Source organism: Accipiter gentilis, chromosome 20, assembly GCF_929443795.1.
Source record: "Accipiter gentilis chromosome 20, bAccGen1.1, whole genome shotgun sequence".
Taxonomy (NCBI): Eukaryota; Metazoa; Chordata; class Aves; order Accipitriformes; family Accipitridae; genus Astur; species Astur gentilis.
Genome location: NC_064899.1, coordinates 684,661 through 704,606, shown reverse-complemented (window position 1 = coordinate 704,606; position 19,946 = coordinate 684,661). Strand labels below are relative to the sequence as shown.

Here is a 19,946-nt window from a genome sequence, read left to right as displayed (position 1 = left end):
AATTAAAATAGTCACAAAATCATGCTTTAAATTACTCTTTGCCTGTGGCATAGCACACCTGGAGCTCTACTACAACTTCACCTACATTATTCTGTGATTTTCTTGGGAGTTTAGAAGTAGCTGGATTAGTTAGATTAGGGACAAAGCTAGGCAGGAAAAGTGGGAAAGTATGAGGAATATGAAGTGGGTAAGAAATTATATAGATAAAGCAGTACATCATGTTCTCCTTTCTGAATTATGTTACAAGGAGCTATACTGTTCAAGGAAAGTCTTTAGGATAAGAAATTCCAAGAAAAGAAGCTGTTGAAGAAAATAAATTATCTGGCCTAAGCCAGATATATTTTATTACAAAATTTACTGCTTTTAGGTTATCGGACTAAAGGATAATCAAATTAAACACAAAGACCTGGCAATGATCAAAAGGACGATAGATGCTAGAACCAAAGTAACCGAATCAGTGAAGAACAGAAGCCACTGAACCTGCTGCTCCTAAGACCGTCGAAGGAGAATGTTTCAGACACAGTTTCTGATGGGAAACCTAGCAAGAAGCCTCAACGAAAAAAACTCCCTTTCCAGGATGCCCTGCAGACTAAGGAAAAGATTTCGGATTTACTGCCTAAATCGACAGTATGCTGGCACGGGGCAGATAATTTTGCAATGGAGCAGAGAGAAACTTGGGATCGTGTGAAACATTATGGCATGTTTTAAGGGCATTGTGGGTATGTGGAAAACTTACAGGATGTTTAGGGGACGGGACACAGGAGAGGAAAGGGAGGGATAAATGTGGATCAGGGAGGAACAAGCACAGGTAAATGGAGAAGAGAGGGGATGAAAGGAAATGGCTGCATGTAAACACTTGTCTGAATGAGTCCATTGCATATTCTTAGTAAATCCTATCTCTAACCACCTTCTGTGTAAGTGCAGTCCTTATTCTGAGCCTGCATGTGTGAAAATGCTAGCAAACTTCATACTGGCCTAGATGGCAAGTAGCACAGGATGGGTGCCAGCCACTGCAGAGAGAGATCACCTACCTAAGGCAATGGGAGGCCTGGGTGCCAGTAACTGAAGCATCTCAGACCAGTCCCTGGAGAGACACACAGGGCGTGCGGGGAGTGTGTGTGTAACCATTAGGAAACTTCAAGCTGGCCTGGCTGAGAAGTAGGAGATCTACATTTGGAGACACCCAAGGTTTGAGCCAGTCACTGCTTAAGGGGGGGCAGAGCCTGGGCATGGATATTGTATTGACTTGAAGTCCATACTGAGTGTATTTAAAGTGTTTTTAAAGTGTTTTTAAAGTAATCATTGAAAAAGTTACAGTACAGAATTGCTAGGATTACTTAGCAATGTCCATGCTGAGAACTGCATTTATTGCTGAGGACTGCTTTATCACTTTCCAAGTACTCGTACACTTTTGAACAGAATTATGTAACTTCTGTACCAAAATTCCTTGCAATAATTCTAGATTTCCTTTGCTTACAAGATTTTTATCAGTATCACCTGACTTTGCTAATATATTTTAGCAAGGAGGAACTAACTGGACTGATTTTCTGCATTTCTTTAACAAGTTCTTTTTCTCCTTCCATTAAAAAAAAAAAAGATTTTTATGTTCTCTGGGCAACTTTATCACTAAGAAAAGTTCTGGAGAATAAAAAAATATTCAGGAAACAATGTATCATTCAGCCAGTGTGATTAATCAATAAAGAAATTCCATTATTCCAGCTGCTATTGCTAAAATTACAGATATTGCTGGCTCTGTCCTCAAGAAAAATGTGTTGTTAGACTGCAACTTCAACAATGAAGTTGTAGATATTTATTTCCACTTGTAAAACAGAAGCACACCAGAACTCAGTGATGCATTTCTTGACAGACAGTTTAACACACAGCTCTGAGTCCTGGAGACAAAGGACCACTGTTTATTTGGTACATCTGTCATGCCCACCTGGTTTGTTCAACAGATGACAGGTCTCTCTAACAGTAAAGACAGCAGCCTACACAGGTTAAGGCAATGAGGCTCCTGAAAGGAAAATTTGTGACAAAACCCTGATTCACACTAAAAATCTTTAAACCATTGAGTAGAAATTCCCTGGAAAACATGGAAGAATACACTGTTGATCAATAATTCTCTATGTTAATTAACCAATTTGCTGAACTTCATTTAACTTTTAAGCAGTCTAAATCCAGTCCATGCATAGTACAACTGCAGCAGTTCAGTACTGCTGAAAATTTAGGGAACTCCTGGAAGCAGAACTGAAGTGGTGGGGTGATCACTAAATTCAGACTCTTAATAGCACTGGCAGAACTATACAGGTTGATTTTGCTGATTCAATAGCTTACGGCAAACACTTTTTCCTGTAAATGTTATGTCTCATTTGCAATTTTCTTAAGAAAATGGAGAATGACATGAAAGGAAGTAATCATTTCTAGAAAGCATGCAAGAAGGGTAAGACATCAGATCTCAGTAGCATTAGCTTCTGTGTTTATTCTAAGTGGAGCTGGCAGAGTATGGTTCAGTGTTTATCATTTACCAACTAGAAATAATAGGTATTTGTAGTATGAAAGGTGACTAATGTATTACCTTTTCATCTGAACACGTTAAATCTGATATGACAGCTCAGCATGATAGTGAGTAATAACTTATTTTGAATATTCAGGTTATTAAAATATATCCTGTGTTGTCTTTCCACACGCAAAAATCTACTTCAGCATTTAACAAAATGAATTCTGTCTTTCTGAGTGAGATCAAGGAACTGGTGCGAGAATTAATTGTGACAGCTATGTTGTAGGTGAAAGACAGTGTCGCAAGAGCTGTCACACTTCTTCACATGCTAGCAGAGGCTGGAACATCTTGACTGAAGACCTCTTATTTACAGAAAGCCAGTAAATCACATTTGCTATAGTTCTATTATTGTTCTTTGCATTTTGCATTGAAATACAACTTACCATTTTACTAATACTGATGTTACAAAGAATGGAATCAAGAGAAACAAAAAGCCCCCAAATTCGGGTTTTTTGCACATGCTCGTTTTCACTCAGACTTGAAGAAGACACCAAAGTGTAAATCCAAAAAACTGGCTGACACTGATTACAGTGACCTAAGCTTGAAGAAGGGTGATTTTTGTATGGAGACACAAGTTTATATTTCACATACTTTCTAATGGTCCTATTGTTGATAAAAAGGACCAAAGTACTTCTAAAATGACTACTGTAACATCAAGCTTTCGAACTCCATGGTGGCACCTGTAAATCTAAGCCAGGCATTTTGAATTATACAAAATGCATCCAGGTGAAAAGTCTACTCAACTTATGTTGGATACAACTGGTTTGACAAAAGCTAGAATCTTGAATAAAGAAATAACAGGAAAAACTGAAGTTGGTATCACATTTTTAATTTCACCATACTTTGCAGGGTTTGTTATCCTTCACAAAGGGTCACGTTAAAATGACCATGTGGTTCACTTCAACTATCTCATTCAAAGAACATGTCAGAGAGCCGTATAAATATGTCTTTAGGCGCTCAGAGTTCAGTCCTGACACTTCCTGTGCTGCCTTCCTCATTCAAGAAAACGTACAGTTGCTGTGTTATATGCTATTTTAAGGCAAGACGTTTTCAGTCCCTCCTGTCCAAGTTTTTCTTTCACATGAAATAAAGAGCCAGTGGTTTTGAGAATGAGCAAATCTGAAGGCCTTTTTAAAGACAGTGCTCAGGGCACTAAGCTAGAGGAAGGAGTTCTGAATAGTACGTTCTACATTGACCAAGTCTTGGTCTCCAAATAAGAAGGTACCACCCAAAAACTGCCTCATGCAACAGGAGCCTTCATTTGTGACCATGATGCAGTACTTGCATATGCTGGATATCACCTCTCAGGTAATATATGTAAAAGAACCTTCAAAACAATCTGGATGCTCTCTGCTTTCATCCTTCTCATTAATTAATGGTAGGGAAAATTGTTTGCATACTGGAGTGTTGGTAGGAGGAAGCACACATGGATATCTCTTTATCTAGAGGTAATTTACAGTATCGTCTTGGGCAAAGACACTAAAAGGCAGCATTGCCAGATTTTAAAAAAAATCAAGATAGTCTCACTCATCAAAAAATATTAAAAGAGAAGTTATCGGCACAACAGACATAAGAAACTTGTGGTTTTCACCAGGCTAGGCAACTTCTTCCGTTGTTCACAATCACATAACATGTCATAAACATATAACTCAAGAAGGAGTAAGGAGAAGGATTTTTGTTACTGAAATCAGTACATTTCTAACAGTTCCTGAGTCTGAACATAGTACTTTACTGAGTGATGATGGATTTGCCGTTGCAGTGCCTGTGCAAGAGACTCATCAGAAGACTTTTAGGTTTGGTGAGCCTCTTTCATGGACCCTGCTGTAGGTGCCAAAATGCCTCTCTGCGTTTTCCCTGTCTTCCCCCATCCCTGTTTTAATCTTAATTTACAAGCAAAGGCTTACTATTGAAGAAACGGAAGGGCCTCGATCTTTAAGTCGCATCTACATTAAGAGAGACACTCACATCAGAGGTAAGATTCCAGGTCAAAAATAATTTCCAAGTAGTGCTGGTGCTGATATTCCTGTCCTTGCAGAGCTTTTAAGTATCTTAAGTGTACACAGTCTTTCTGACTGTTAAGTACCAATGCCAATTGCTTTAAAATAAAATACAAATCCCTGCAAACAAAGGTAAAGATTGTCAGTGGTGTGGTGTAATTCAACTAATAAATAACATGCTCTCTTCTAGCAGGGACAGGACTGATTACATATTGACTGCACTTTGCTAGCTGCTCTGGTGACCTCAAATCAGAATATCTTTGTCAGATGTGGAGCCAATTATTTTCTGATGTTTGTTTTGTTGGTACTGTGCTCTGCTAAGTCTACCATTCAATTGAGTATTTAAGAGAGACTATAAACATGTTCAGATGAGACGATAGGAAAGAAATGTTATTACTTCTAATCTTCTTTGTTAGCTGAAGTAGCTAAATAGGTTTGCAAGGTATGAACATATGCAACAAAAAAACATTTCATATTAATGGAAAAAAAAATGGCACAAAGAGCATGTGGTATCAATTAAGTGCACACGTGTCCCAGGTAACGCAAAGAAATTTTTGAGACAGTATTTGAATTAGTGCACAAAGAACATCTGCTTGAGACTAATACTTCTTCAGCAGGCTACCTCCGCTACCATGGAGATCTTTCCTTTACATTCTTACTGTGCTTTTTTTTTCCTAGTGTTTGCATTACATTTTCCAATGTATCATTTAGGTAACCAGATCTCTTGCTTCCTTGCATTCGCATCAGGAGGCAAAACACATTTAACAGATACCAAGTCTGAGACATTCACACTCATTCTATGAACTCATCTATACTTCAAGAAGATAAAGAGAACAGACACAGAAAATATATAAGCTAAAGGACAATCACTGTTCTCAATCTGCATGTAATTTGGGAAGGAAACCTCTCAAGGAAAATCAAAAGAAAATATTCAAAACTAATAAAAAAGAATTAGCCAACATTTAAAAGATGAAAATGTAAGCCAGAAAGGATCTTTAAGACCAAAAATACTCATAGTCTTAAGATTTAAATCCAAATACTGTGATTATCTAAAAAAAGTAAAAAAAGAAAAAAAGCATAGGGACAAAGAAGTAATTAGACTAGAAAAGCTACAAATCCACTTCAAGTTTCAGGACATATGCCAATTTTAGCTAGGACTGATGAAGGTTTAATGCCCATGGGGAAACAACTGTTTCTATGAGAATGGTCAGCCCTCCCTGCCTTTGGCCTGTTTGCCCAAGAGCGGCAGAGGATGACACACCGCAAAGGCAGGATCTGCTGGAAGTCTGTAACCACATTATTTGTCCTACCACACTGTTGCATCATTAGTTGGAAATTATTCCTATTCTTATTAATAGGAATAATATTCCTATTCTTATTTAATGGCTGATGTTATCACTCGACAACAGATTGAGTTGGACCCCACCGCAGTGCTGCCAAACAGTAAAATCAACTAATAATAAACTCAGAGTGAAAGAATGAGCATAAATCTCTTCTTACAATATTGTAATTAAATTCCGTAAGCACTAGTAATTTTAGCATTGCAGTCTGGATTTTTGCTTTGTTTTGAGCCCCTCAGCCATGAGAGGGCACCTCGAGGAAAGCCTGGGTAAGACAGGGCAGAAAATGTCAGGCACAGAGAGGAGGAGGGAACAAAAAGAGTGAGAAACAGTGGAGGGAACACCGAGGGAGGAGGAGGAGGAGAAAGAGGAGGAGAAGGTGCTCCGTGATGGAGCAGATGTCCACACTGCGGTCCATGGAGGACCCGTGCTGGAGCAGGTGGGTGTTCCTGAAGGAACTGCAGCCTCTGGAGACCCCATGCCGGAGCAGGGGGAAAGTGTGAAGGGAAGGAGCAGCAGAGAGAAATGTCTAGGTACCGACCACCCTCCACCCCTCCTTGTGCTGCCTGGGGGGAGGTAGAGGAGTCTGGAGCAAAGGAGTGAAGCTGAGTTTGGGAGAGGGGGGAGGAATGGTGTGGCTTTAATGTTTGGTTTTGTTTCTTACTACCCAGATCTATTTTAATTGGCAATAAATTAAATTAATTTCCCCAAGTCAAGTTTGCTTTGTCTATGACAGCAATTGGTAAGTGATCTCCCTACCTTTATCTCAACCCACGAGCTTTCTCATCCTATTTTCCTCCCCCGTCGCGCTGAGGAGATAGAGTGAGTGAGCAGCTGGGTGGGCGTCTGGCCAATAGTCAAAGCTAACACACCACAGTTCATCTGTCAGGGTCAGTCAGGCCCCAAAAATGCTCTTCTTTTTTTGTACATTTTTAGAAAAGAGATCTTTGGTGATTTTAAACTCTGTGATTACGTGCAGGTGTGCGTACACACAAGCACATCCACATTTACTACAAGCATTCTGCAGGGGAATCCAAAATGTACCTCTTAAGAAAAAGAGGTGGGAAAAACCCACACTGGCAAAAAATACCTCAAACCCAAACCCAACTGGGATTAGGACAATAAAGTGTGATTTCTCTTAACACTGACACTATAGCGTTAAAGCCCAGATATTGATACTTGTTCACTTGAGAATTTCAGTTTTTTTCTTCTGGAATGGAAACATGTACAATTATGGGTCAGATACTGCAATGGACATGCTACTGAAACATAACATAGCGTGTCACTGTGGTTAAAGCTGCAAAACAATACTTGGATTTTGACATGAAGGAAGAAATCTCAGGGAGAGGACAGGGGAAAGATAAACCTACTGCCTCCTTTGTTAGCTGCCTCTCATCTATCACCTTACAGAACTATGGCCACGCTTGTGAAGGAAAGAGCACTGCATCAACTATGGTCATAACTTACTTGCTGAAAGGCTTCTTAGAAGCATAGCTTCTGCATTAGAACAGCTGAACTCATAAAGACATAAGAGCCCCTAGACATAAATAGTCCCTCTTCAAGCTATTTAGGTTAGAACATGATGACATCTTGCAAGTCAACAGAAATGCAATAATAGGTCTCCATTTCTGGGAATTATTTACAGCACGTAGAAGACATAGGAAAAACAGCATTGAAAGTAGGTGTTAGATAATATTCAAGCAGTACAACTCCTTAACTCTGACTTGGGATATTTCATTAGCCATCCCTTTAAATGCAGAAAAATATGTTTGTATTCCTCCTAAGCTACACTATAAAAAAAGCCCCAGGAGAGTTTACGTCCCAGCACTTCTTCATACCATTTCATTGGCACCTCTTTTTCCTAGAGGAAAAAGGCTGGCTTTTCTTTGAAGTTTTTTTTTTTTTTTTTTAATTTGCTTATTCAACAGCAGTACTCTGACTCCATCATTTTACTCTTATGTCAACAACAAACAGCAATCAAGTATGACATTACATGAGAATTAATTTTTGCTGTTACATAATAGCAATATCTCTAGGACCTCACTCCAAGGATTTAAAATATTTAAAAATACTGTTGCATTATATCTCAGATAAATTCCTGAGCAGTGGCAGCATGCCTACCTTATTGGAAAGGCAACTGAAATGTACATTAATTACATTTTCTTAAAACCATGTCCTGGTTAATTACAAGCCTCTCAAGGGAAGAGGGAGAAATTATAAAATCCTGCTTCCTCCGTTTCTTGCTTTAACTGCCAGGCTACCTTTCCTTACTGTTTTACTGCATAGTGATGTAATTGTCTTTCCTATGCGCATGTTTTGCTTTTTTATAAAAGATATTTCTCTCAGCTTTCTCTATGGGAGCTTGTGGAAAGATGTAAAGATAGAGAAGTGGGGCTTAAGTGACAAGTATACAGATAGTTTTACTCCAGATCACACGCCAAATTCAAATTGCATTCACTTTCTTAGAAATCCTGAAATACCTTGTTCTAGATGGAGTTATATGTTGGATCTATTTCAGAATAACTGAAAGGAGGACAATAATATTTGTAAATTATACTGTGAAATGCTGAAAGGTTTGCCCAAATCTTGAATTAAATGAAATTCACAAATTTAGCACATTATTTGGTACACTAATAGGCACCAGTAACACCTGGACCACTCAGTAGCAAAATTAGAATTTGACTATGAAGTTTTTATGTATCAAATTAAATTGTTATCGTGAAATAGTCTCTAAACTCAGAAAATGGTCTTATAAAAGATTTAAACAAATACACAGTTCCCCCAAATTACAGCATTGATAAGATCAGTCAACCCCTCTAAGCACAATAACAAAAATTTTTGAAAAGACAATCAATCAAACAATAATGCAAACCTCTCAGAGGATCCAGCTTCATGGGAGAAAAAGAATATACAGACATTCACTGTACTGGCATTTTCTGTGATTCAGATAAATGAGGACATTTTACAGCAAGTTAACACTGACAAAACAATGTCCTCAGAAGCCTGTGCATGCAAGCTTTTCTCATTTAACTGGTACTCTGCAAAGGCAGAGTGGACTGGCAAAATCAGAACACGTTATTTAAAAGAAACCATTAACTACTGGATTACATTTCCTTGAATACCTACCAAAAGCTGTCCAGCAAAGCAGATAAACAAAATGAAGGAAAGCAAGAGAAATGCAGCTCCAAATGAAATTCCAAGAAGAGATGTTCTACAAGAAAAGGAAAACATGTATTAATTTCTCTGTTACACATTTGTAGTATGACCTTCCTTTGTGTATAATACTGATAATACGAAAAATTACCATGTGCAAGTTGCAACTTCCAAACCTCAACACTGTGGAAAAGCAATTCCAATCCTTACCAGAATGACAGACCTTTTTCCTGCCATTTTGTCAACTCAGGAACGCTTGAATTGGCTTTAACTCTGACTTTGTAAAACTATTACCATGAGAAGATAATAATTTCCACACAACTAATTTAAATGACAGAGTGCATTAACAGCAGCAATGTTTTGTTTTTACTTTAGAAAGCCTGTATTAAAGAAGCTTCTTATTGCTTTATTTTTATCCTGTTGATTTTATAATAATTTAAGAGTCTAATAGATACACAAAATTAACTTGTTGGTAGTATACATTCCCCTGCAAAGGTAGAAAAGCAATAGCATGGGACAGTGATGTCCAGTTTTCAGTGTCTTGTGGCTAGAACCTGTGGTATCTGTGATGCTGCAGCCTCTCAGCCAGCAGGGGCCCTAATACAGTGACTGCTATTTCATGAATGGATTAGGTTTCAACACCTCTGAAAACTCTATTTTGTATCAAATTTGACTGGCTGGCTAGTAGATTCTGAAGTATCAGAGGACAGGATAGAAGGAAAACTAAACACCAGGAAGAAAAAAGAAAAACAACAACAGACTTTAGATTAAAAAAAATGATGAATCTATACTCTCCCTGAAATCATCCTTACTCACATGTTCTAGCTCATCCTTTTCTTGTGTGTTATAAATAGGAAAGTCTACCCAAAATAGCATCAGTGGATACTCAGTAAACAGAAGCAGGGATACAGTAACAATCCATGCATGCATTCATTCCACAAATGTGGAAATCTCTCTTATATGAATACCACAGTTGAGTGTAATTGCTCCATCAGGCACCACATGAGAGCTACTTAGCACAGCTGCCTAGGGAAGGATGCGGTGGGACCTAATTATATTTAATGAATACCAAGAAGAGATCAGGAGCTCTGGAAGAACTGAGTTGTTTAAGCAAGGGAACTAGATGACATCATGGAGTCTCTCACCTGAGCGTCTGCTTTCAGTTTTTAACCACAGATTTGACATTTTTACAGCATTAAAAAATATCTCTCAACTCCTTTGAGCACCAGCAAATATCTTATTTTATCAAACCTTATATGCTAGAAATATTGGCATGACATTCTAGAAATAAGTTTTCTATCCCTTGCTTTTTCCACAAAACTGTAATAAATGTTACATTTTAAGTTAGCTTCTCCATAAATGTATGATTCAGAATTAAAAAATATTATTAATAAAAGCCTACATCTCTTCTTGAGAGATGCCAATTTAAATTCAAATATATACATTTTAGAAACTATAATACTAAAAATTCAGGAATAGAACTCTATGGAACAATTTCCTTAGATTACGTACAAATATTGGAAAATATTTTGATCTAACAACGGTGTTAGAGAAGCCCTTTTCAGGAATGAACAAAAAAGCATTAACTTCACAAACCAATTTGATGCCATATTGCTGCCATTAAAAGCATTTTGGAGAGTAATTTAGGAGTTTCCCTGCCAATCATTCAGAGTACCTCCTATATGCTAATTATTCATCAGATTTTGGGCTGATGTGAACAGCTGATGAAAAACAAACAGCTGGCAATTCACAACATGTATTAATCTTGAAATAATGTTTCGTTTAGAAGTTATTTGAAAATCATTATTGCTTATGAATACATGTTCTCCAAGAATTTCTCATCGAGACTGAGACAGTAAACTGTACATCAGGGTATGTAAAACTACAGTCTCTACTCTTCGGAATTTAAAATCTAGTAAGCAACAGAATAGATGAAGGAAAAGGAATATAATTAACAGGCTTATTTTTTATGTATGCCTAAACACATCCAATCATATATGTCCTTCAGTAAGATTCAAGTAATGATTCCTGAGTTTCAAACTATTGCTATTCTTTCTCTGATATGAAGGATACAAAAAAGGAGCCTGCACACCTTAAGAAATGATTCAACACAAGAATAGCCTTATAAGTCAAGTTTGGAGTGCATCCTGGTAGAAGAAGTAATGAAGATGTTTTTGAGAGAAACTGCAGAGCAAGGGAAATAAAATTAACATGGCATAAGGAGAGCTTATGCAAAAAGTACTTAATCATGCAGGCAACAGGCAAGAACTAAAGGCCTTTGTAGCTGTTATACACGATCAATGATGTTATTGAAGTGGCACAAGAAAAAGAATTACATAGCAAGTTGAACAAGATTCTGATTATCAGGACAAAGAGAAAAGGACTGAGGATAAGGAAAAGTGGTATCTTAAAATCCAGATTTGAGCTGTGAATACAGCAAAAAAAGTTGTAAGGTTTTTGGTCCCCACACCCTCTTCTTTTCTGGGAACAGCAGGACTTCTGCTTCAGTTAGGCTAAGCTGAAATAATTTCATACTGCTCTGTTACGGGTTTGTGTGGCATGGGTGTTTTTGGTAGTGGGGAGGGGGCCGCAGGGCTGGCTCCTGTCAGAAGCTGCTGGAAGCTCCCCGGGCTCCAAGCCTCTGGCCCAGGCCAGGCCCGTCAGTGACAGTGGAAACACCTGTGGAAGAACAGATTTAAGAGGGGAAACCTGCAGGGAGTTGGGATGTGAGAGGAACTCCTCTATGGATACTGAGGTCAGTGAAGGAGGAGGAGATGCCCACCTGCAGCCCAGGGAGGAGCCCATCCCAGAGCAGTGGGTGCCCCCTAAGATGGCCGTGACTCCATGGGAAAGCCTGTGCTGGAGCAGTCTGTGATGGAAGGACTGCAGCCCACATGAAGGACTCGTGTTGGAGCAGGGGCTGAGCGCGGAGTCCTCCTCCCCCTGAGGAGGAAGGAGCGGCAGAGACAAGGGGTGAGGAACCGACCCCAGCCCCCGTCCCCTGTTCCCCTGGGGGGAGAGAACCAGGAGTGGGGCTGAGGCGGGAAGGCGGGGGGGGAAGCTTTTCTCAGGTTGGGGTTTACTTCCCAATATTCTTGATTTGGTTTGATTGGTAGCAGATTAAATTGATTTTGTTTCTCCCCCAAGTTGAGCTGGTCTTTTGCCCGTGACTGTAAGTGGGGAGCAGCCCCTCCCTGTCCTCGTCTCGACCCACGAGCCTGCCTTTGTATTTTCTCCTCATCCCACTGTGGCTGGGGAGGGGGGAGTGAGTGAGCGGCTGCGTGGTGCTTTGTTACTGGCTGGGCTGAAACCACGATGTGCTCCTTAGAATGAAAGAAGTGGGCTGAAAATGCTATGATGGGAAGCAAATTACTAAAAATTAAGTGCCACCATAAACAAGCCTCATTTGAGGCAATGACCCTAGGGGAGCCATAACATGCATTTCTTTTTTGCCACTGGAACATTAGAAAAACAGTACAGGTCTTTGCAGTAAACTAATCTCGCCTTTATCATGTAGAGCCATCAAACGCATTGCACAACTCACCAAATGCATTGCATTGACAGGTGTCGGCAAAGCATTTTGTCAGAAGACCACCTGGGATCCCATAAGCAGTAAAGTTTTTACCTGCCTCTTCCTATGCTTCAAGGAATGCCCTCATTTCTGAAAGGTCTGCTCTCTGCTACAGTGCCCCACCAGGAACCCTAACAGGACAACCCTTGACGACAACCCTTGACAACAACCTACAGAGGGACAGAGTTTAAAATTGAGGAAACAATATGAGAACTTCCCAGGCTTCAGATAGTTCCAAGTCAAAATAATTCATGATCTTGGCTATCCTACTCATCTTCTCGTTTCATCAGTAAATACCTGTTTTGATTAATCAATTTTCATCAGGTGGTACAAGCTTGGGAAAAAAAATTGTACTTATACATAATTATGTCTTGTTGGTAACATTTTACCTCCAAAAAAATTTATTATGAATATAAAGATACTGAAAAATGGAGAAGAGAACATATCCTTTCTACATTTTTGTAACTTTTAGGAAAATATGTGACTTATGGCATGTGTTCCTTAATGGGATGTAGAGAATTTCTTTAGCTCACCAGGTAATTAACATTCATGAACTATTTGATTGCACCTCTTGAGGTGCTAAAATCATAATGAAGCAATTACACAAGGCAATACTGCATTCAGACTTTTTTGGTATCTAATAGTTGCTATTTCTTTCTTAATTCGACTGATGCTTTCACTAAGACATCAATGGATTCCATGGCTATGTCGACTAGCTGTATGGCAGTTTCAGTGTTAAGAAAAATCATCTGAGTATTATAATGCCACTTGAGATTTTTTAAAATCAGAGACAGCAGAAAAATAGCTAGTAATGATGGTTTTCTTTCATTTATACTGTCTTCTATTTTACACGCCTGCTTTCAAAGTTTTTAAGTACTACCTTTTCCACGAAGAAATTCAGCTGTGCTTGACTGGAAATACTATGCTAAGGCCTCCTAACCACCTTCCATGGGTAGAACAAGATGGTTGTTATTTTGGCATGACTCAGGACAAAAGGACCTGCTTTCTTGAACACAGCAGCCTCAGAGAGCAAAAGCTGGGGAAGAATCTTAAATATAGCCCCAAATAAATCTCTTACTTGAACAGCACAGGAAGTAACGTCTATGCAATGGTAATATACTTTCATCAATTCAGCAGTCTGCATTTCAAAAAACAACACTACCCATTCCATGTTAGTTGACTGTTTCCCTAAATAAAGAACATACGGTTGTCGTGAATTACTAGAGATACTTCTGTCGCTTGGTAAACCAAGAATGCTAGCGAGCCACTGAAGGCCTGTTCCAAGGAAATGTAATGATCAAGATTTGCTGGCATTTTAATGTCACAATAATGACTTACATTTTACCCCAAGATATTGTTTACTTGATTAAATTTATATTTACCACTTTGTGTAAAGTTTATTATGAAAACACCACATCAGTTTATTGACACTGGGAAAATTAAAACATTAGTAAATTGTTTCAGCCTTGAAATAAGTGTCTCGTGATCTTGGAGATATTACTTGCAACTTGCTGGATGTTACTTACTATGACATATCTCCAAATCTACTTTAAAGCAGCAGGTGGTGTGCCTGCACAGAAATCAATGACATTACCCTGCTGCAAAACCAGATTACTGGAACAGTGAATCAATAAACCCCAATGACAGATGTCATTTATCTCCCTGTCTTCATTAGATCACCGTTTAAAAATCCTGTAGAATTTTTGGAAGAAAACAAAAAGGCTAGATAGAATTTTAGACTAAACTACAATTTATTTATTTTTTATTTATTTTTTGTTGGAAGGAAATAACATTTGTGGTACTGGAGTATGTTCAATTTCAGCTACATTTGTGATGACTACATACACTGCTGATTTTTCAACTTTTTTTTAAATTTGCAATGCTCCCAGTTTTCCAGCAAATATGCAGATGCCTGTATAATAACTTGCCTTTCTGTCTTCCATTTTTCCATCTCTTAAATTAATCCACAGACCCCCTGAAGCTGAACACCATTCATGTTGGTAATATCTGATTTTACACTCTTGCTTTTACAATTTAATATGCAGCCCTATAAAAGGACCAAAAGATAATTTACATTTTGGTAATGAAAATGGTAAATCCTGTGTATCTTTTGCTCTGATGTTAGAAAGAGATCATGTGATATCAGCATATGCTTTTACAAGTTGGAGGACTCTTTCGTTAGTTGAATACAGCTCCCTAGAGTTCACCAATTTCAAGTATCTGATATATTTTAATGAGCTACACAATTGGTTTAAGAGACATAATAAGGATATAGCAAATTGAGCATCTTACTGCATGTATGATAAGTGATAAATCTACATTCATTTTCATGACTGAAATCAAAACATAAAAAACAGATTCATAAATCATACTGCTGGAAGGGACTAGTTAGATCCAAGTTTGGGTTTTGGTATATCACAAACCACGAAATTCCCTGAATTAATTCCTGTACTAATCTATAGTATGAGCTTGTAAATTATACTCATGCAAAATGACAAATAAAATTAGTCATGAGTCTTAATTTCATATTTTGCAACAGTAATGCCTAAAGTCAGACCGAACCGTGTGCAGGATACTTCTGAACTCTTGACAGAGTGTCCCTTTGTGGCTTGTGCCTCCGTGTTAGAAACTAGCTGGGAAACCCTTTGCAAGGAGAATGCTGTTAAGATCTGAATAGAAGTCCATAAAACTTTATACATGTTATAAAACAAGTCCGCAGTATGGAAAGTCAATTTATAATGACCTAACAGTTCCTTCTGGCTTTGAATTAAAATGTGAGTAAGTACTACAGCACAAGACCAATCAATCAACTGAGGTTATAAATACTAGTCCTCAAAGTGCTGCACAGGAGAAAAGACTATGAGTGAAGAAATACTGTATCACAGGGAATATACAGTGTTGGCTTTGGAAACAATTGCTATAAAACAAATATCAACTTTCCACTATGTAAACAATCAACAGAAAAATTCCATTTTAAGAAGTCTAATAAAATATTCTTTATTGGAACTGTATTCCAGTTTCCTCAGCCTTTCCAGAATATGCATAGATAGAAAGACAGCTGATTTATATGCATGAATATAAATAAGTTCATAATATATACATTCTGATAAAAATAACTATTCCAGCAATTTATTATAATATTTTAAAATTAGTTTTTAAAAGACACATTTTATGAATAGTGATGTTCTGTTTGCATGCTAAATAGAGCAGTATCATCAGAGTAATATGCTAAATACATTTATTTAATCACAGTCTCAATTCTGCAATCCATTTTATCCCACTTCAACGTCCAATTGTCACACTTATTTTACATGGAATTTTAGCTGCACAAACTTATAGCTTGTGTTACTTTTTTTTTACACATATGAATTTCATTCCTGTCACCATCACATATTTTTAAAAGCAAAGAGAAAAAACTAAAACGAATGAAGAATTGATACTAATACTTGGCACCACACTATTGACAGTGTTTAAAATTAGAAACAAGCCTAACTTTGAAAATGGGCTGAAATCCTGAATCTTCTCTGTTCAATTTCATTTCCATGAATTGACCTCTGTAATCTAATAATTAAAAAATTTTTTACTTATACATTTTTATTTTTTACATTAATAACCAAATATACATAGGAATGAGTACACGTTAAATACACTTACTTTGGCAATACCAGAATCTGCACAACAAAAATGCAGAAGAATATGAGACAGGCACAAGTCACATAATACTTAAATGCAGGCAGAGTAGTTGCTCGATACTAGAAGAAAAAAAAAGCAAATGTTAAAAAATACAATTTCCAAAGCAGGTAAAATATCACCCCACTGAAATTTGAGCTTAAAGATGCAGATAGGTATAGGTAGTCTTTAGCAACAGTAAATTTCCTGTTGTTCAATGACTTCCACATCCACTTACATAGGGCTAGGGATTGTCAGGCATAGCATTGAATCCTTTTACTTCCTGAAGAACAGCTTAAGTAGCCACGTCAAATGGTTTTGCCTTGTTCCTCTCCAGAACAGGACTATCCCAAATTCATCATAAAAAGTTTAATTTAAAAAAAAAAAAAGTGAAAGCATTTTTTAAAATATTTTTAGGAATTTTGGACCTTGAGCTGCTGTTGAAATCTCAAAAAATTCCAACCCAGTTGTAAATTCATTTCAGTGTTTCACACTTCTCCAGACATTTCCCAATTAAGTCAGGCAACTCACTCCTTAGGTTAAATAATTATTTTGCTTTATTACCTTGCTGTACTTTCAGGTCCTACAGGCCTTAAAAAGCTCCTGTTTAAATCAAAAGCAGGCTTCTGACTGAGTTCTTTAAAGTCAAGACTGGACTGGTGAGTCATTAAAAGAGAGTGAAGCAAGATATTAAAAAGCCAGATCTGAAAGAACAATTAATTCTTTGCCGTTCCATAGCATTCTACAGTCTAAAAGAGATTAGGCTCCTACAGGGAGCATCAACACAGCCGAATAACTTAGCTCCCTGATTTTCTCCCAAGTCCTGATTCCCTGATTGTCCAAAGTGCACATATGATGGTTTTCTCTCAAGTTCTCTTTCAGAATTTATCAGTTAGTACCACCCACATTAAAATCTGAATGTGCTCGTAGGTACCCCTTTGATCCACTCAGTGTACCCTTTCAACACTACAGATGCAACCACATCAGGTGTAGCAGCTTCTCTCTCATGCCATCTTCTAAACAGCCTCAACAAGCCTTGAAATCTCTTTCACCCAAATGCCTTGCCAAGGGTGTACAACACATGCCTTTGGCAACTGGCCGTAAGAACACTATTCTGCTGAGCCGTGAAAGAATCTGAAAATTATTTCAGATGCCTTGAACTGAAAGATATCTACAAAAATAATTAAATATGTATTTGACCACCACACAGGACCCAGAGGATACTTGCACCTATGCTGTACAGTGTGAACACAGTACGATAATACTTCCTCTACCCCATTCTCATCAGGTTCACTCACTTATCCAGCCAGTTGTGGTCAACCCTACCTCTTACTTCCCTGAAGGACAGCATAACTGTTCAGCTATCAGCTACACTATGCTTAGAGTAGAAAGCAGAAACAGGCAACCCGCCAGTCTTCCTGCTGAAGTTGTGTCGGTATGTAGAAATACACTCAAGCTCTACAAGGCCATAAATCAAAGAAAAGGCCTGACTTTCCAGGCTAGTAGTCATGACAATCACCTAAAAGGGAGGGATCTTTCATTCTGATCATTACTCCAAGGACTAGAAACAATATCATTTACTCCATCTGTACATACATGTCTCAAAAATGTTTTATCAAACATATTAGCCAGAAGAACACTTAGTGTGTTGCATCCAAGACAGCTAGGCATTTTTCTTAAAAAAACATTTATAGGGTTGTTTCCCTGGAATGACTGTGCACAGCAAGCGCATATGGAGAAAACTAATGAGTAACTGATACCATTACAAGACTATCATTACTACAGGTGGAGTCTTTGAGACATGGTTAAAGGGAAAAAAAACCCCAAACCAGTGGAGTTTGATAACTGCCTTTTGAGGATGTAAGTGATGGAACTTAAGAATTCTTTGCTCCAGTTACATCAAATTTGGACTAGCAATCCTCCTCCCACTTCTGCGAGTCCATGAAAATTTCAAGAAATTCAAATGAACTGCAGAGTCCTACAAACAGGAAAGCAGTCTCAGACATCACATTCATAAAATTTCTTCCATAAATGAACTAAAATATTATTGTAAGGTTTGAGCAATTCTCCCTGCAGGTGAGGTACTGTGGCAATGGCTCTGTGTCACAAAAATAAGGGATATGAGCCTCGCTTAGGATGAGGCAAAGACAGAATCAACTGTGAATCTGCAGTGAAAATAACTTACTTCTTTTTCCAGAGTCTTATTATAGAAAAGAAGTGATATTCTTTGAATGTCTTCAGATTTAAGCCACTGCCTAGAAGAGAAAAGGAACATTATAATTGACATAAGAATAAAGTAGTCCTGTCTTTTTATGAAATGAAGTAAAATAAGAAAATCACTTTGAATAAAGCAAGTTCTTGTGTATTGCAATGTGTATGGTGAATTGCACTGACAGTAAAAGCAGAAACTACAAATCCCCTCTCCCTTTTGGCTTCTACTGCTAACGTACACATGAAACAAAAGCTCAGATGAGCCATTTTTTCTGTGAATCATTCGTAAGGACAATCAAGGGACAGATTTCTATGATGTAATTCTGACACTGATATTCCACTCATGTCCAAAACACTATTATTATATCCAGTGCACAGAAGAGAACCCGAGATGAAAACAGTCCTTCACAAGGTACCTTTAAGAAGCACACCGTTACAATATGCAAGAGTGGCAGGTAAATCACACTTTACGAACTTCTATTCTGAACAAAAATGTAAAAAAAAAATTATTAAAAGAGGTGAGGTGCTTTTGTCTTTGAGCTGTATTAGTCTCTTGACCATGACCCTGTACTCTAGAGGTAGATTTTGATCTTTTTACTGATTATAAAAACTTCTTGTCTGCTTAAAGGTGAGAAATACTAAATAAAATAAGTAGTTGCACTGAAGTGACAAAACTATTTTAAAAGAAGTGAATCTTGACAAAACCTTGACATAACCTTTACAAAATGAAATGTTCTAATATGAAATTCTACATTTATTTTAAGGGACACTTGGAAAGAAACAGGGTATTTAAATTTTAAGAGGGTTAGGTTGCTTGCACCTTAAGGGGACTAGACAAATTTGATGAAAATATTTCAGCAGACTACTTCTGTGAACATGCAACATTTGAGCTTGACCAATAATAGCAGGGCTTTTTTGCAACCTTTCAAGCAATAACTTTAAGTCAGGCTCTAAGCTAGTAGTGTAGCTAATGTCTTCTAAATAAAAGGGAATCTGTCTCAATTGACAGGCTGCAATGCAAATAAGTAGCAGCAACAAACCACAGTGGAATATATCCTAAATTAAGGTCCTGGGAGAACAGGGGTGGACAGAGTGGAGTGTAAGCTATTAGCTTTGACTTATGAAATCTGAAATATTTGTTTCCTTGCCTGTGAGACTGTCCCTGTTCCTGTGCAATCAGTTTCATTATAAAAAGGTGCTGAAAACATATTCAGCTCTAGGAATGTTTAATTAAAAATATATTTCCCAGTTTGCTCTGCAGTGGCTATGTCTGATCACAGGATTCTGAGAAGAAACAAATATGATAGGCTGTTGTACATATAGCATGATTTTGTTTGGGTCCAGCTGTAACCTACTGGAGAAAACATTCAGTTTGTAGAATATTTCTGGCAAACTGTGAAAATTAAGTGCAAGTCTTTTTCCATTCAGTTATAGAAATCAAACAAAAA

General features: G+C 37.8%; 1 protein-coding gene across 2 annotated transcripts in view; it reads right to left on the bottom strand.

Moving 5' to 3' along the window:
- The window catches only part of ADCY2 (adenylate cyclase 2), a 196,798-nt gene that overhangs the window by 39,155 nt on the left and 137,697 nt on the right, over positions 1–19,946 (bottom strand). For both annotated transcript variants that reach the window (XM_049824068.1, XM_049824069.1), the window contains 3 exons: positions 18,473–18,542; positions 16,273–16,370; positions 9,021–9,105 (listed from right to left, as the gene is read on the bottom strand). In XM_049824068.1, the coding sequence (XP_049680025.1) occupies positions 9,021–9,105; positions 16,273–16,370; positions 18,473–18,542 (253 nt within the window). The remainder of the gene's footprint in view (positions 1–9,020; positions 9,106–16,272; positions 16,371–18,472; positions 18,543–19,946) is intronic.